Consider the following 19,374-nt stretch of genomic DNA (forward strand, 5'->3'; position numbering starts at 1 on the left):
TTTCCAGGACACACAAGAGCTGACAGTGGTTTCGCTGGTACTCAGGGCCTTTCAACTGTGTCAGAGCTGAAGCCCAGTGAAAAGTTAGGGAATAAAGCAGAGCAAGCCTCGATCTGGGTGTTAGGAACCTCAAACCTGTTCCTGGCTCTGCCTTCAACTTACTGTGTGATCTTGGGTAAGTCACTTAGCCTCTTTAATCCTCATTTTTTTTCATCTGTGAAATGCAAAGGCTCAAATGGATTATTCTTAAGTCGCTAAGATTCTATGACTCCACAGCAATTTCAGCTCTAATTGTGATAGATTACTCAACAAAGACCTTTGCAATGGCAAGATAGATAAGCAGTTTAAAGATGGCTCAGTTAGAATCACAGTATCTTATAAGTGAAAGAGGAACCAGAAGACTGAGCACCAGCCTCCTAGTTGAGATGAGATCATTGTGACACCGTCTGGAGAGCTGGCAGCCCAGCCTCTGTTCGTCAGCCTCTGAGGATGATGGGGAGGTCTGAGCAGAAACCTGCCTTCCTATTCCTAGTTCTGTCTTCAATGTGACACCAAATAGACCTGTTCCATGATGGTCTCCAGGCCTTCCCTGATCCCAGATGACACCCTTCAAAGCCTTTGTTTCAGGCTTGTGGGGACTGTACAGGCAGAGTCTTCCTTGCCTCACCCCAAAATATCTTGTGCCCAAAAGGGACCCAGCTGAAACATACTGGCAGCTCTGTTTGGTGCTGGCATCTTAACTCCCATCACCTGCAGACAAACCTAGCAAGGCACTTTCCCATCCAAGCCTTGGCATGCACTTTGACTTTCTGAACATTGAAGGAAACTGAGTTTATTCCTATTTGTACACCCAATGTTTCTGACACTGCCCAGCCCCACAGGGAACCTGATTTGAGGGTTCTGCAGCCACATGCTTAGATGCCAGATGGACTCAGATTATAGACAATGGGAAAAGAAGGCCATGTGTGAACCAAGGTATATCACTAATCCTGCAGGCTGGGTCTGCTGAGCTAAGAAGAGGGCATGGCTTGGCTGCTACTTAGAGCCCCATGTTCATCATGCAATAAGACATAAGCCCAGGCTGGGTGCAGTGGCTCACTCCTGGAATCCCAGCACTTTGAGAGGCTGAGGTGGGCGGATCACCTGAGCTCAGGAGTTCAAGACCAGCCTGGTCAACATGGTGAAACCCTGTCTCTACTAAAAATACAAAAACTAACTGGGAGTCGTGGTAGGTGCCTATAATCCCAGCTACTCGGGAGGCTGAGGCAGGACAATGGCTTGAACCTGGGAGTCAGAGGTTGCAGTGAGCTGAGATTGTACACTCCAAACTGGGTGATGGAACAAAACTTTGTCTCAAAAAAAAAAAAAAAAAAAAGATGTAAGAGTAGAATTTTGTGTCTGTTCCCTTCTTAAAAACAGAAAGTTTAAAATCAAGCAATAGCTGAGCCACTAGAGGAGAACTTGATGGTCATCTGACCTAGCCCCTCTCCTGTCTGATGCATCAGTTCCTTCTATGGAACCACCATCAAGGGCCCATTCATTTCCTGCTTATACAATTCCAGAGATGAGGGGACCGCTATATCCACAGGAGGCCTGTTCTATTTTAGGTTAGTTCTGACTGTTAGAACTTTTTTTTTTTTTGGACACTGAATGTGGATCCCTCTCTTTCCAGCTTCTTATTCACTGGGCCTGATTCTATCTGCTGGGGTGACTTCAAACTTATATGTTCTTTCTGTCACAACTGAGCTGTAGTAGGCATTTTCAAGGGCTGTCTTAATTGGCTTTTTTTGGATGGAGAACTCTGGGCAGCTCGAACTTCACCTCCTCCACACAGCCTTACCCAGTCAGAATTCTAGCTTCCTCCCTGGGTTCCACTGCCCACATGCACTCCTTCACTAAGTCCACATGGCATTGCACTGTAACTGCTTGTTGAACTCTCTGGCACAGGGACATCAAGTCCTCTGCCTTTTCAGAAACTAGCCCAGTACTTGATGGTTAAAAGTTGATGGGATAAATGCATGAGTGACACCATCAACTACTCCTAAACTGACAGTCTACCGAACACCCTACGTCCCTTCTTATTTGGCCGTTACTGAAGTTAAATCTAAGGTTCAGCTGTGTAGTTGGTGTGAGCGACCTAAGGTAGGATCTCATCTTGACCCTGATACATCCAGCATGTGGGAAGGCCCCATTGCTCTAGCTTGCACTTCTCTCCTCCAGAGACTGCAAGGATTCTGCCTGGAACCATCCTGTCCTACTGCCAAGTTCTGCTCTTGGAAGATGGCATCCCCAGATTCAGGGCCCCAAGCTCCAAAGCCTGACCCTTCCACCCTTTACAGGAGCTATCGCCCCTCTGCCTGTTCCTCACTCACTTAGGTGAAGAAAGGTGGGCACCACCATTGTTCAATGATAGAGAAACACCTGGGGTGGTATTTATTTTGAATCAAGAATTCAGGTTTTGGCTCTCTAAGAGAATACCCATGGTTTTGGGGAAATACTCAAAGAACAATTTTTCTGTCACAGAACTGAATTGCATCTGTGCCTTGATAGAACATTTTTAACTGTCAAAAAGAATTTTAGCCAGACTTATAAGCTCCCTTCATGAGAGGTTGTATGTGAGGATGGAGGAAAGACAAATATAAAAAGACATATTCTTAAGGCAGTGAGCAAGCTGGGGGCAGCTAGCCTTCCCAAACGTGTAAGTAGCGGGCTGGGGCTAGGTCTGCTCCTCCGGGAGGGGAAACTCTGCTTTAAATATGAATGTGAATGTTACCCACAGGGAAGGACTGGTTCTCAGATGAAGCCCAAACAGTGGAGGGCCATTCTGGTCACTGTTACTTGCTCCATGGGTGACTTAGTCACCTTTCCAAGCCTCAGTTTTCTCATCTGTAAAATGAAGCTGATGATCATAATCATTTGGCAGCGTACTGATTCTACAGATGGGATAATAGGTGGGAGAAGCACAGGGCCTCACACATTTCCTTGTTTTTTTTCTTTCTTTCCTCCTCTCCTTTTTCCTTTTCCCTTCCCTTTCTTCCTTTTCCCCTTTCTCCCTTTCCCCCCTTTTCCCTCTCTTTCTTTCTTTCTTTTTCCCCCTATGTTTCTCATTTTTTCTTTTTTTGAGAGAGGGTTTCACTGTCACCCAGGCTGGGGTGCAGGAGTACAGTGGGGCAATTATGGCTCACTGAAGCCTAGACCTCCCTGGGCTCGAGCAATCCTCCCACCTCAGCGTCCTGGGTTGCTAGGACTACAGGTACATGTCACCACACCCGGCTAATTTTTGTATATTTTTTTGGTAGAGACAAGGTTTTGCCATGTTGCCCAGGCTGGTCTTGAATTCCTGTGCTCAAGTGATCCTCCCACCTTGGCTTCCCAAAGTGCTGGGATTACAGATGTGAGACACCACACCTGGCCCCCAATTTTCAATTCAGTGAGCCTAATCTGCTTCTCTTGCCTGCTATTCTTTTAGTTTTTCTTCATGACCTCTATTTTCCATCTTTTTAATGATCACTTTGGCTAACTTCTCTGCTACTCTTTTCTGTTTGTAAACTCCTGTTAAGGCATGAAGTCTGAAATTTCAGCAAGAGTGTGTGTGTCAGTGTGTGCATGCGCATGTGTGCGCGCGTGTGTGTAGGGGTTGGGGGAGCTGGATAGGGGCAAGTATCATGGTGCCTTCCTGGAAAGTGAAGAATACACGCTCCCTGGACTTTCAGTCCACTTTGTGCACACTATTATTTCCAGACTGTATCTCCTAGTTTTAAGGTATGACAGATAAGAAAGAAGGTGAGTTAAGGAAGGGTGGGAGGGCAGTGATACCTGTTCACGTATAACAAACAAAGATTTCTGGACACTAAGAGAACAGTGATAACTTTCCCACACATTATGCAGTGGCTGAGTTGGGAAGAAAATGTCAGCCCCAAAATGCACTGGTAAGAACTGATCTGAAACTTAAGCTCTGTTGCAGCAATTCTGGCTACTGTGATGTAATTTAGGAGGCTGATGCAGGAAACACAGCTGATTACTTAGCTCCACGCTCTCAATGGGCAGTAGAAATTGTAGAGGAAGCACAAACAAGAAAACTGGGAGGTGTCAGAGAGTGAACTTTCCCCAAAGGCCACCGAACTTATGCCACACTCTGTGTTTTTTGAATCTAGTCTAATCAACCACAACATGGCGTAAGGACTGACTATTTGCCATCTCACAGGAGTGACTGGCAAGTTCCATGGCCAAAAAAAGGCAGTCCCTAGAGGCTCCTTTTGGATGAATGTTTCACAGCAGGTAATAATATGGTTAGAATACCTGTTGCCTAGGAGGCTCACATCTGCCATTTTCATACAGCAGGCAGCATCCTTCATGCTGTAGTGGGGACTCTTCATGAGGGCCTTCCTGGGTTGGAAGGTGTACAGGGTAGGGAACAGTGGCCTGGCCTGGCCAGTTTATCCCTGAGGACTGGCGACCAACCTCTTCCAGCTGGGCCTCTTCCTACTCACATTGAGTGAGAGGCGGGGAGGGGGCACCCCATGCCAAGCTTGCCAACCCCATCTAAGAGGCCCACATGTCTACAAGCAGATGAGCCTCTACTTCATTATCACCTCGGCCGGGACATGTTCACATCTGATATTGGATTAAAGAGGTGCTAAAATCAATCAAGTTGGAGCATAATTTCCAACACAGAGTGAAAATCAACCTTACGGGCCCACGCTCAGCCAGATGGACTGCCACCACCTGGTTTTATTAAAAATAGAGGACTTGTCACCACTGACAGCCTAAATATTCCACTTTCCTCCTTTCCTTTTCCTTTTCTCCAAAATATTCTCGTTGCCTGCCCTGTCACCATCACCTTCTCGGTCAATAATTTGTAATTTTAACAAATAGCTGATATTTATTGTATACTTATTATGTGCCAGACACTGGAAATATGGAAATGAATCAAAGTGGGCATAGGGAACTAAGATTTATTAAACACATACTATGTGCCAGGTGCTTCCCCATCCACACATCATTAAGTCTCAAAACCAATCTGTGAGATAAACAGCATTAGGACCATTTAACAGATGAAGCTGAGACACAGAGAGGTAAGGAGAGTTATCCTAGGACACACAGCAGGATACACAGGGCTATTAAGGAAGCTTTACTTCATTCTGCTGATGGTTCTTGGAGGAATTCAAAGGTCAGAATTCCGTCATCACCCAAATGGCTTGCATAGATCTAAGCAGCTGCAGGATGGAAACCACACAAAAGGAATGGCTGAGATTTCTCAAGCTGTCTGTTCTGTAGAAAGTGGTTCACAAGACAGTGTTTTATATCACGAGACATGGAGCAGGATGATATGTATAAGGTACCCCCTCCTTACTCTGAGAACCAAATGAGAAGAAAATGCTAAATCTATAGTCAAAGGGACATAGGCCAGGGTCAGGTACAAGGTCATACCATTAGTAATTTGCAGAGCTGGGCCTATGAATTCAGGTTCTCTGAATCCAAGACCCATCCTCCTTCCACTTTATCTGTCCAGCAGCAGCTATATGATGAGACCACAAGAGCAGGACCTTCACTCTTTCTGGCTCATAGAAGGTTTCCTACCTGCCATCTTGCCTGCTGACTGTATATCCAAAGAGAGGGTTATTGACAAAACTGATGTTCACACCAACCAAGGGGGTTCCATCTGATGTCATCACTTGACCACGGATAACACAAGCATGCCTGTGGGAAGAGAAGAAAGAAGAAACATGATATACCTTTCATGGTCACAGCCAGCGCTGGCTGGCAGGGAACCCTGAGAGGCCAGAAGACAGAAAATCAGTCACGCAGACACATCTTGTACCCAGGGGCTCATGGTGTTCACTCAAGATACATAATCATCTTTAAAAAAATATCACCTCAATTTAAGCCATCAAAGTGTCCTTGAGATAATTGCTATTGGGAGGTGTTTTTAATGATCTCACTTGCAGGTTATTTTCTAGTGATATTATATTATGCTGTATGGAGATAAAGCTGATTGCAGAGGGCAGTATCGCCTAGTTCTGTGTGTGGATGTGGGGTTCAATGATCTGGGTTCAAATCCTGGCTCTGTCACTTCCTAGCTCTCTGAACTTCAGTAGGCATGTGACAGTTCTTTGAGTCTTTGTTTTTTCATGCTGGCATAGGGCAAACTCCACAAATGGCAATGGCTATTACTGTCACTAACAGTCTTATTAGAAGTGAACGTACAAAAAAGTGAGCATGATAGAAGATAGTTCCTTTCATCTGACATTCAAGACAGGAGAATGCTAGCATGCTCTCGGAGTGAGTTTTGGAATCTGACACCTAATATCCCTCCTCCAACTCCTACTCTATATTTTAGACAAGAAATTACCTGCTTTTCCCAAACTTGCCAGGTGAATGTTGCTTACTGCCTCTGTGCCTGTGCAATGTTCTTCTATCTGCCTAAAATGTCTTTCCTGTATCCCTCTCCCAACATTCTCACCCTTAAAGACCCAACTATTAGTGACACCTCTTCCTTGAAGCCTTTCTTGATGGCTCTAGTCAGAACTAGGTCCTCTGTCCCACAAAACCTGATGCAGACACCTTGGTAACAGACACCTTGATAACACTACAAAACCATACACGCTCCTCCCTTCCACTAGATCCTGAGCTCTTTGAGGGCAGGGACAAGGTTTCTTTCTTTCTCCGCACAGTGCCTGAACTATGCCTAACAAATCCTAGGTTGCCATTAAAAAACATGGTGGTTAAGCAAATACATGGGACCATTAGAGATCATGTACAATGATGTCTTTTCAAATATTTCAGAAACAGAAATGTTTGGGTAGATGACATTTTATAAGGACTGCAAAGCAGAAAACAAATGAAAATATCTGCCCTGGATGAAGGTGGGGTGGAGGCTTCCTCTCCCTCGGGGTGATTCTGAAGGCAACTCTGTGGAGTCTCTGTGTCTGGAGAAGTCTGTTGTAAGATCCCTGAGTTAGTGGAACTTTCTCATTGTATAGAAGAGGAGACTGGGTTCCAGAGAGGTTATATTATGTGCCCAGAGCTCCACAGAAAGCGGGTGACAGAGCCAGGACTTGAATCTGGGCCTCACCACTCTGGGTCCCACTCTAACCAGTCACTTGCCACTGGCCACAGGTGGAAATGAAGACACTGGCTGGTCTGATGTCCTCAGGGATCTGCACACTGGGGAGAAAGCCCTCGCTGAAAGACATCTGAGGCAAAAATGCAGTTGCTGTGCACCACATAACCTTCTCTATTCGCCTCAGTTGAGAAGTCTTTTACTTCTGGCCTACGGAAGAGCTACCAACGAGGCCCATGGGCATTTATTTAAAAAAGACCTCAAATTCAGTCCCTGCTGTATGAGGTACCCACATCTCTACCTTCCTAGAGTGATAAACTTTTCTCTGTTGGATGAGAAAAGCAATTAACACCAGGCTTGTAAAGCAGCTGGTCTCACTAGTGTCAGCTTGTCCTTCCTGAAGGCAAGAACAACTACCCACAATGCACCAGACTCCCCACCCCATCCCACCCTCCTCACCTCACTCCACACAATCTGGTTAATGCTAATTCAGTCAGTGGTTTCCTTCCGAGGCCCTTGGTCTAAATGCAATTACACGGCAAACAAGTTAAGCGGGTGAGGCTCAGCAAAGACTTTCAGTTCTGCTCTGAAGGTCTTCCAATGTATTTATGTGAAATTATCTCTCTGCTAATGGGTAAGATTTATTCCACCGATTGTATTCAGCTGGTTCTGAGAGATGTTTTCCTTAATAGAGGACAATTGAATTTTGTATTGCTGGAACTCTGTCCTTCCAGAGAATTACTAACAGATCCCATCTCCTGATGCTGGCCACCATCCAGCCTTCTCCTGATACGTGTGTTTCTGGATTCTGCCTGGACAGTAACCAGCCCTGGGGGGATGGCTTCCTTTCTGGGTCTATCCCGGCTGCTGCCCCTCAGACACATGCATGCCAGCCTCCTCTGATTAATCTCTCTTTGGGGATTTCCTGATAATTGGGAAACATTGAATCGGCACCATTTGGCTATCATGTAGCCTCCAACTCAGCAAGCCAGAGCAGATGCAAGTTTAGCCTGGGCTCCTGTGGATTGCTTTTGGATTCTGGGGAAGATTAGGTTGACTCCCTGTATGCCGACAGGCCATAGAAGCCTCTTGCCAACACAGGCATTTGGCTCAGGAATTAAGTCCTGGAGAAAAACATTTCCATTCCTGTCCTGTTTTCATGATTTTCAGTTGTCAGGAAAGCCCAGTTTAATATAAAGCCTTCCCTGGAATAAAGAAGATGGGAAGTCAGCTCAGTGGGGGTCTTTGAATTGTGTCTTGTGCCACATGCATTTGTCCTGGGAGGTTCGAAAAGATGTGAGTGCTGGGCTTCCCAATGCTTGCTTTCTGCATCCATTTATTTAATGGATATTATTAGTGGTGTGCTGGCAAATGCTTAATTACCGACTTTCAAAAAAAAAAAAAAAAAAGAAAGAAAGAAAGAAAACCAGCTTTAATTTGTAGCATTTGCTCTTTTCTGTGGTGTAAATACTCTCATCATGGCTGTTTTCAAGCTACCAACGAGATGCCACTGAACAGAGTTGGGAAGAGACGCACAGGAGGATGCCATTATATGACACTGCCACCGTGGAGACCCAACGGACCTGAGTAACCTCAAGGGCAAAAGTAACATCGAATACGGCAAAACAATTAGAAAGTCATAAGTTTTGAGTATTTATTATCTTTGTTTTTAATATACCTTATTTAATGTTATATAATTTAATTTTTAATAGTGGCTGTGTTTAACAACCCAGCTTGTAGAATTTCTGAACATTTAATAATCAGTTCTTGCAAACTGGTCCGAGCTGGCTTCTGCATACTACTGGAACACGGACCCTACACTGAGGGTTTGGCACTTGCTCAGTGCTGGAGATGTGGCTAAGAAATAGCTGCTGCTTTGAATGCAGAACTCTGCAGCTTGGTGGAAAACCATTAACGTGGGAGCAAATCATTGTCACCAGCTTGGCTTCCCAGCTAGCTCATATGATCCTCTATTACTAGCCCTCTATTTGACATGATTTGCTTCCTCTTGGTAGCTGTCTTGGTGTAATGGAGTTTTGGGCTGTTATTTTCTACTCATCTTTAGAGTCTCATCTAAGCTGTCATCACCTCAGTGAGGTTATCACCAACTTTTCCTGACACAATGCATCACCCCCTCCTTTGGCCTTTTATACACCTTATAAGTATCTCGCTAATGTTTGATGGTCATGTGTTTATATCATTACCATTTATAGAGCCATCTCACATGTTTACATGTGAGCCAGAGCAGGGCGGGACCACATGTCCAGAGAGGGTAAGCACGGGATACTGCTCTCAGAGTGTTTGGTAAATGAAAAACAATCAAGTAACTGAAAGAGAGAAAACAAATTGCTCAAGGTCACCCAGAAAGGAATTCACTTGGCTGAGCTGACATCAAAGCTAGGTCTTCTCACTTCTGAGGCCTTACCCTTACTACTGTGTTATGTACCTGCAGTCACTAAAATTCCTTTAATTTCACAAAAAACCAGGCACCTACTATAAGCCAGGCTCTGTGTTAGGTGCCGAGTTCCAGAAATGTATGAATTACAGTCTCCACTTACTTACTAGAGCTCCCAAAAGCCAAGGTGAAATGCCCCCATGTAGTTGTCTCTGACACCAGTGAGTCAACACACGGGTTTTGCATATGTCAGGCAGCTGGGATATAAAACAAGCAATTAGGCTAGGTGAACTCTGCCAGGAGGGAGCACTTGTGCCAAGCCAAGGGTGGTGTTGAACATACTGGCATGAGTCTAACCACACACTCGGGGCCTGACTGAGGTGCCCTTGCTGATGCCAACAAGGAGAAGATCTGCCTGACTGCTTCCCGAGGAGAGTGACAAGGTTTGGGATCAGCAGAAGAATCTGCTGGAGAGACAAAACCACTCCAAAATAAAATCAAGCAAATAAAAAGCCACCCTCAACTGTCGCTCAGGGAAGTGTGGTAGGGCTGTGGTGGCGAGAGTACTGGGCTGGGAGTCACAGTTCCCAGTTCTGACTCTGGGAAGTAACTGTATGCTTTTGGAGTCATCTGACCTCTCTGAACCTCCCTTCTCCCATCTGTCAAATGCAGGCTGAAGTTTTTCACAACCTGGTATAAAATAGAATCCAACATACGTTTAAGAATTTATAACTGTTTTAATCTCGTACTACCCAATCCAACTAAAGCAGCCCTACTACACGTGGCTTCAGAGTCTTAATGGAGCTCATGCAATACTTATCACTAAATTGTTCCCTCTCTCTGGAAACTTCCACCTCTCCAAGAGCATTCACCAAGCAGTATACACCACTCCTGCTCCTTCTCTGCTATTCCTCATGAACTCTGAGTGCTGTTGCTCTGCCAGGACAATCTTCTCAGCAGAACATGAGCTCCTTGAAGACAGGGACCAACCACATGTCCCTCACTGCTATATTCCCAGGATTGATCATGGCTGATAGTCGTTTCTGAATGGACGAAAGAAAACCTTCTCTGAAATAGGTGTTTGCTCTGGAATTTGAATGCAGGGCACAGAGTAAGCTCTTGAAACATTATTTACTAAATGAATAAAGAACTTATGTCTTTCTGTTACATAAGGTGAGGGTGATGTTAGAGAACTTTGAGCTACTTGACCTTGACAGGGATACAGTTAGAGAACCCAGAGCTGGAAGGGCTATGCCCTTTCAACAGGCTGGTCCACACTCTCTCCCAAGGCTTGGGTACCTTCCCCCAGAAGACTTACTTGGCCTCAGCCTAGTCCTGCCTCTTTGATTCTATACCCTTCTTATCTGTACCACTTGTTGTCTGGAAAACTTTGAAAAAGAATGCCAGAAACAAAGTTAGATTGATTATTTAATGTGTAGTATACAAGCAGATAAGGGAAGGCAAAGGGAGAAAAACTGCAGCTTTTATTTTATTTTTTGTTATTTTGTTATTAAATGAAAGCAGCTAATTTTGTATTCAGGAGCCTGGAATGTCATTTGGGATCTAGGGGGCAAATGACAACTCTAGTCTTTCCTTTAAAGTATTTGCTAGTCTATGCCATTATTGATTATGTAAATCACTCCTTTGCATTGTGTATTTTAAACAGATTTATTTGCCTGACTTGTATAAATCCTTAAACTGCTTTCTGCTAACTTCTGCTGATTGGATGGGGATCTTTCCAGCATCTACTACAATTTATCTAAAGTCCTGTAAGAACATTACTTGGGTCCAAATGAGAAGCCTCACTTCACAGCCTGTCAGATTACTACCATTGAAGGTGTCTGCAGTCATAGCCTGACACTGTCCTCTCTGCAGCTCCCAAGACCGTCTTTCCAGCCCAGCCACCAGGCTGATCTGCAGCTCTCTCTTCCTGGTTTTCCATCTGACACTGCCTCAGTTTCCTTAACCAGCTTTTCCAGCTGAATACCTTCCGCCTATATACATATTCTTGAAAAACCCCTGATTATGAAACATTTGAGTCAGAAGAGCCTTTCCTAACCACCTCTTTCAAACTTGGTAAAGGTGAGAAAATAAAGTTCAGACAGGGAATGGACTTGCCCATTCTTGCAGAGTTGTGGGGGAGCCAGGACTGATTCAAATGCAGGATTCGCCATGAGAACCTGGGAGAGTCACTTCACCTCTCAAGGTACTCGCAGTCTCACAGACATGGACCAAACTAATTGAGAATCCCAATTTGCCTTGGCTGCCTCACAATTCAGAGTTCACGTCACTAGAGCAGGGTTCTGGAACCATTTTTGATTGCACATCCTTTCTTAAACATTTCTGAGCAGGCTCTTTCAACATATTTGCATTCATTTATAAATTGCACACATAGGCTACCATCGCTGGTTTACCTTGGGAAGCATAATATACATTTGGTACAAGGTTTGATGAGTATACATATTTCAAGTAGCCTTCTTGATAATTTTGATTCTTTTAGTGAACTCTGTTAAAATTGTCAACCGCTTTCAATCTCTTAGGTAACTTTTTGTTCGATCTTATGAGAATAATCATTTTTAACTTCATAACAAGGTTGAGGAAAGTATTTAATACTAAGGGTAGAAGACGTATCAGCTCTGCCATTTTTCTGTTTGCTTGTACTTGCCCTATTAGTATTATCTTCCATTTGTATTTACTTTGCAGGAAACTTTTAAAGCCACTTTATCATTTTATGAATAAGTTTGGTTAACACTAGATTTTATACAGATACACAGACAGACACGCATACAATTATAATGTAATATACTACAATAAATCAGTGTGGGTCCACTGTCCCTGGCGTTTTTTTTTTTTTTTTTTTTTTTTTAAACAATTTCACTCTGTTGCCCAGGCTGGAGTACAATGGCATGATCTCAGCTCACTGCAACCTCTGCCTCCTGGGTTCAAGTGATTCTTGTGCCTCAGCCTCCTGAGAAGCTGGGATTACAGGTGTGCACAACCATGGCCCAGCTAATTTTTTGTATTTTTAGTAGAGACAGGGTTTTGCCATATTGGCCAGGCTGGTCTCAAACTCCCTGAACTCTGATCTGCCAGCCCTGGCTTCTCAAAGTGCTGGAATTACAGGCGTGAACCGCTGTGCCCAGCCCACTGTCCTCCTTTCTATAGAGTAGCTCTTGATCTCCCTCAGAATGCCTCATGTGCTGGTCCAGACATGTAATCGGTGAGAAGCCAACATTTTACAGAAATAAACCAGTTTTGCTTTCTTTTTGTATTTTATATATATATTTTTTGAGATGGAGTTTCACTTTTGTCGTCCAGGCTGGAGTGCAATGGTGTGATCTTGGCTCACTGCAACCTCTGCCACCCGGGTTTAAGCGATTCTCCTGCCTCAGCCTCCTGAGTAGCTGGGATTACAGGTGCCTGCCATGCCTGGGTAATTTTTGTATTTTTCATAGACATGGGGTTTCACCATGTTGGTCAGACTGGTCTTAAACTCCTGACCTCCAGTGATCCACCCGCCTCAGCCTCCCAAAATGCTGGGATTACAGGTGTGAGCCTCCACACCCAGCCTGCTAGATAAAAGAAACACGATACAGATACAGCCCCTAAAATCCTATGTTTACCATGTATATGTTCCAATGGCCTTAGGCCCACACCAGTAAAATATGAGCTAGTCCTTTTTTTTTTTTTTGAGACAGGGTCTCTCTGTTGCTCAGGCTGGAGTGCAGTGGTGTGATCTCGGCTCACTGCAACCTCTACCTCCATGGTTCAAGAGATTCTCTTGCCTCATCCTCCCCGGTAGTTGGGATTACAGGCTCCATAGGCTCCTTCAGATTGACAGGAGGGAGGAGTTTACCTTTTAAGTTACAGGGGTCTTCTGAGTGACTGAGTCCAAGTTCCTCATGTACACGTGAAGTCAGTGATATCTGAAGATGAGGCAGAGCTTCTCTTCCAACACCCGTTAAGGATGGGGCACCACCAGCTCTGCCGTGGTGCCATGACACCACCTGGGGCCATCTAATAGCAAGATGGCCCAGCACCTGCTAGTGTCTCAGGGACCTGAGGCTGTGCCTCCTACAGAGTTCAGAAACCATTGTCCTGTGGCCTCCTAGCTAAAGACAGTTGCTGAGCTCCTTCAGACACCAAGGGAGTGTGAGCTCCCAGGTGTCTGAGTCAATCTCCCAAGCCTTTGGGCAGCCTGGCTGCTCAATGCTGATGCTTCAGGCTGAGTCCTCTCCCATAGGAATCTTCTGGAATATTTTCTGCTGGCTGATAAAGGTATATACAAGAATAGAGACCTTGACTTGTCCACCGACTATGCTTCCAGGGAACAGAGTCCACCAGCTGTGGTGAGGGAGAGGCAAGACTGAGAGGGGTCGGCCAGCAGGGAGCAAGACCCTTGTCTCAGGTAAGTGGGTTGGTCATGTCTGGGGACATGGCTTAGAAATACCATCATTGTGCCTGGGACATGGGACATGGGACATGTGGTACATGTCTAGATAGGCTGTTTTCTATGCTGTGTGGCCAGAGGCCTGTTTCTAAGAAGGCTTTTCAGGAGATGGTTTGTGCTGTTAGCAAAATACAAGGCAGCTCTACTAAAATGTGACTCCAGCCACAGTCTCTCAGCAGACAAGTTAATTCCATGACTGTGTGTCTTGCCCTTCTATCGGGGCACAGGGGCAGGTCCTGTTTCAAGGGGAAACTAGAATGAATCATGATTAGACCCACTTCATGGGGAAGGGGCTGATGCCAGGCAGAGACACAGCTAAGGGACTCTGCACAAAGTCCAGCTTAACAGGCTGGAGCTGAGGTGTACAGCAATACTGGCCTGCAATGGAAATAATAATTCAAAGGATGAGGGAGAAGGGGCTGACAGGGAGATAGGCATGGTGAAGGGGCTCCTAGAGGCATCCGGATGTGGACATCCAAGGTGTCACTAAGTTATCATGCCCAGGTAGAGCAGGGATAGAGCTCCATACCCAGATGTGGCAGGAATGGGAACCTATCAAAAGAGGGTAAGGTTTGAGTCCTTCCATGCCAGGGCACCATGCTGCTTATGTCAGACATAGAAAGTAGGGCCAGGATTCAGGGACAAGGCAGAAAACCATTTGGCAGAGCTGGCAAGTCATGAGTCAGACAGATAACAGTAGGGAGGATGTGAGGTTGAGCAGCTGGGGCTGCTGTAAGCCCTTCTCCTCAGATTGGGATTGGTCCTCGAGACCTGCAGGGTTAGACACACAGGTTGGACTCACATAGCCCCCATTGCAGTGTGAGGAGGAGACTTAGGCGGGGAGGTTTGAGGGGCTGGATATTTCCCCTCTAGCAAAATACTACACAGAGGCCGCATCTCTCCCTGTCAAGCCCCTCACTGTGGGATTCTCTTGGAGCAAACTCTTAATGCCTATGAGATCTAACTGGAGGGCCATTTAGACTACCTGCAGAGATGCCTGCAAGGCCTGATCCTACATTCTCTACTGAGGGCAACATTGGTAATGTGAAGCATGGCTCTCGAGATATTTTAACTTCTTATTGCTTAAAATTTCTGAGTGTTGGATAAAAATACAGAAGTCTTTGATTTACAAACAGCAGAATTATAGTTTGAGATATATGAACCCTCACTTAGGACTCCAGGTTCTCTGGGACTCAGGCTTGGCTACTAACTTGCTGAGGCAGGGGCACTCTCTGGCCTTGGAGGGCTGATGGTCTCAAAGGTCCATTCACCTCTGCCATCCTAAGGTGCTAGGACATTTGCACCAATTACACAACTACACTGCTGCTTCAGGTTAAGATTCTCATTTTTCTCCCAGTTTGTTGGGAAAAACAGCAAAGGAGAAAGGACTTACAAGGTGCTTAAATAAATTGGTTATGAGTAACATATAAACAAGGAACCACAAACTGCGGAGGGTCGCAGGAGGCCTCTGAGGAGGAAGGCCTCTCCACGCCTCATGTTCCAGTGCAGGGTGACCTCGGCTCTGTTACCATAAACATTGTGTTCAAGGACGTAAAACCCCTTCGTAGCTCTATGACATAGCCAGACTTGTAGGCTCCTTGGAAGGCCTGCATTCCATCAGGTGTACATAGATAATAAGCTAAAGGTAACCACATGCTCTTGTTTTGTGAAACTCCCAAACTGCCACTGTTATCAATCCTTAGAATGACACACTAGTTCCGGCTCACTGATTCACTCCACCATCACCCTCTCCCCACCATTACTCCACCCCTATCCTGTAGATCAAAGTGATTGTTCGAACCAATAAATAGAGTGGATGATCAGACTTTGGGGCCTTCACTGTTTTCTCCAAAGTGATAAAGTGATGGTCCCCTGATCCCACTGTCTCTCTTAATCTGTCTTTTCTGATTCCTTTGTTGCCACCGAACTCGGGGTACCTATGGGTGATGTAGGGCTGGCTCCCTATACCAGTTCTCAATAGTGACACTAAAACCTGTAGGTATATTAATGCTTTAGCTAATGCTAATATTAACATTACTGCTATTTAGTGACAGTGGCCACAAACATCAATGAATGCTTACTGCCCTGACACCTAAGTGTTTTACGTGTGCTAATTTCATACTCACAAAATCCCCATGAGATATGGATTATTATTTTCATAGTGTAGAGGAGGGAAGTGAGGCACAGAAAGATTAAGAGATTTGTCTAAGGTCACACAGCTAGCAAACAATGAGGCTGAAATTCCACCCTCTGAGGTCAGTGCTCTTCAGCACAAAGCCTTAATGCACATGGGATTTTTAGGATGTATTAGAGTATTTGAGGGAAAGTGAAGGCCAGATGGGGTGGGTAGGGTTGTAGTGGCAACACACCGTATGGATTTCTGAACTGAAGATGCTGAGCTGGGCACATAAAGGACTCAGCGGGGAGAAGAGAGGCTCAGTACACGGGCTCTAGGGCCAACTAGGCTTGGCTTCCAATATTGGCTCTGCTACTACAAGCCCTATGACTGTAGCCCAGATTACTCAACTTTTCAGTAGCTCACTTTTCACTGCTATGAAACAAGGGTGATAAAGTCCCTATATCATATGGTCTGCAGGAGATTTAAAGCTGTTACTACTTATAAAACATTTCAAATAGAATATCCTTGGTAAATGTTAGGTGCTAGTACTGAATGCATGCTATGAGCCAGCCATTGGGCTTCTGGGTATTTTGTCTCATTTAATCTTCCAAACAACCTGGCAGAGTGGGAATCAGTGACCCCACATCACAGGGGAGGAAGCTGAGTCTCACCAGCGAAAGGTCATGTGCTCTCACTTGCCCAAGGAATCCAGGCTCTCTCCCTCTAACTCAGAATTGTTCCTGCTTCACCACAGCATCCTCTGCTAATGCTTTCTGTGATGGACAACTAGGAACAAGCTCAAGCTACAAAGCAAACAGAGATCTTAATTCGTTTCTGAAATCAATAAAGGGATGATCAAGTGGCAGAGGAGGAGTTGTTAGCTGCTCATCAGGATGATGTGAGAAGTCGTTGCCTGCATCCTGAATTGAATTCACCTAGTTGCTTTATCATCATAAACATTCATTTCAATGCGGGGAGGGATTTTTAAAAAACCAACATGAATAATATATAATGGCTGACACTCTGGAGGAAGCAGGATCTTTACCTTCTTCCATCTTCCATCAGGTAATTTATCATTGTCTTTCTTTCCCTTTTTTTTTTTAAATTGATGGGGTACCTTGTCAGCTCAGCTTGTTCTGAAAATGCAGGAGTATAATTCAATAATAAATTGGCTCAGAGGCCAGCTGTCAGGAAGTTGGTGTTTATTTGAAGTCCATTAGATGATCTCTGCTGCTCGGCCTCTTGAGGGCTTGCTGAGGGCTGTGTAAGGCTTGGGTGGAGGTGGGGTGGGCAGCAAATGCTCTTCTGAAACTGCTGTGCCACTCATGCTTGCATATGGCTTTAGATTTGTAGTGGGCCAATAAAAAGTTATATTGCACATAGGATCATTTCTCTTTTCCATCATTTTTTACTCTTGAAAACTCTTGCTTTTAAAATTCCTGGAAGCTTTGTGCCTTTACATCGGGTGTAAAGGAATTCTTAGACTTAGGTGGAATCAAGGTTATTTCACTCCTATTTAGGACCAATTTTAGGTCCTGATTGAGATAAAATGCTGTAACTTGGTTAGTGAACGGATGAGGGTCAGATCTTTCTCAGTTCCTGCCCCAACTAACTTTTCTGGCCTCATATTTCCCTATGTTCTTCCTTCTCCCATGTGCCCCCTTTGCTCACCATGCTCATATACCGCAGACTTCGTAAGCCCATCTTGATTTCAAATGTCAGAGCATGTCTTCTGACCTTTGATGTGGAAAATAATGTCACATAATTATCCTCCAGCCACATTAAAATTCTCTCCACTGTCTGATTGTCCTGGAAAGTTATGCTGTTGCTCACGCTGGTTCTGCAGTATAGAATGCTTTTTACAGTCCTGTCCAACTGCAACCCAAAATAATCAATACAGCTTACCCAATAGTTCATGTGCATATGTACACATAAAACTGAAATAAGTTTCATGAAATGCATATTCTTTTTACAGCAATGCACTGTTATTTTCCATTTCATTCTACTCTACTCCATTTGAATTTACTTTTTTGAAAAGAATAGTTTCGACCCGCTAAATTGATGTCAAGATGCACTAACGGGTTGTTGTGACCTGCAATTTGATAAATGATGCTCTAATGGCCAACGCTCCTGACTGAAATTTTTGTCTCAGGCTGAAGGCCATATCCTGCCAGAAGTCTTCATTCATTCATTTGTTTTCCACAGCAAATATTTACTATTGCCTACTATAAGCCCGCCCGGTGTTACATGCTGAAGAAGCAAAGCTGTAGGAGAGGCAGTTCTCATGGTGCAGGCTTAGGAGACAGACTTGCAGTGGGAGTGACGGTCTTGCCTTTGAGCTCTCAGAGCACTTTTGTCTCTACTTCTCTTCAGGAATTCAGCAGGGACTGGCTGATTCATTGATTTATTCTATCATTCATTGTGGTTCACTCTGTGCCAATTCCTTTGGGTTCAATGTCAAACAAGGCGTGGGACCCACAAAGAGCCCCCAAAGTAATGGAGTGAGATGATATCTTCTTCCACACCTTGTGTAGAGTAGGTGCTGGTCAGTATTTACCAAATGAAGCCTGTCTATGTGTGTCTGTGTTTTGAGACAGGGTCTGGCTCTGTCACCCAGGCTGGAGTGCAATGGCACGATCGCTGCTCACTGCAACCTCTGCCTCCTGGGTTCAAGTGGTTCTCCCACCTTAGCTTCCTGAGTAGCAAGAACCATAGACATGCATCACCACACCTGGCTAATTTTTTGTACTTTTCATAGAGATGGGGTTTCGCCACATTGCCCAGGCTGGTCTTGAACTGCTGAGCTCAAGCAATCCATCTGCCCTGGCCTCCCAAAGTGCTGGGATTACAGGCATGAACCACCACGCTCAGCCAGCTTGTGTGTTTTGCGTTGCTCTGTCCCTCGCTGAGCCTGCCCAGTCTCTCCTCCTCATAGGCTCTGACCCTCTCTATAGAATACGATTCTCCACCTCCTTTGGGGTGAATTCTCTGGTCACCCATCCTTCCTTTGGCTCAAGTCCCCCTGACTTCCTGAGTCTCTTCTCTTTGGGTTCAGGGTCTGTCTCCTGTCAGCTGAGTCTCGTTGCTCCCTGTCCGCATCCATCTATTGCCTGATGGAGCCGATAACCTACTGTAATTAGAGGAACCCAGCAAGATTTGGTATCACATGATTTCTCAGACCAATTCCCCTCCTCAATGATTCAACAATCTAAACCTGCATCCTCTCTGGGTGGTTGCAATACTGTGTCCTCAAACCTACTGTGAACTAGTATTTGAATAACCTGGGCGTGGTTCACCAGAATCTCCTCCTATACCTTGCTATCCTGTCTAGCATTGGCAACCTGTAA

The 19,374-nt window shown here is 45.0% G+C and overlaps 1 protein-coding gene across 1 annotated transcript in view; it reads right to left on the reverse strand.

Annotated features, from left to right (window-relative positions):
* The window catches only part of TENM4 (teneurin transmembrane protein 4), a 1,737,111-nt gene that overhangs the window by 70,973 nt on the left and 1,646,764 nt on the right, over positions 1 to 19,374 (reverse strand). The window contains 1 exon segment of the mRNA XM_064365345.1: positions 5,581 to 5,700. Coding sequence (XP_064221415.1) covers positions 5,581 to 5,700 — 120 coding nt within the window.

This window comes from Aotus nancymaae, unplaced genomic scaffold (assembly GCF_030222135.1).
Source record: "Aotus nancymaae isolate 86718 unplaced genomic scaffold, 86718_ANA_hifiasm-v0.15.2.pri h1tg000059l, whole genome shotgun sequence".
NCBI lineage: Eukaryota > Metazoa > Chordata > Mammalia > Primates > Aotidae > Aotus > Aotus nancymaae.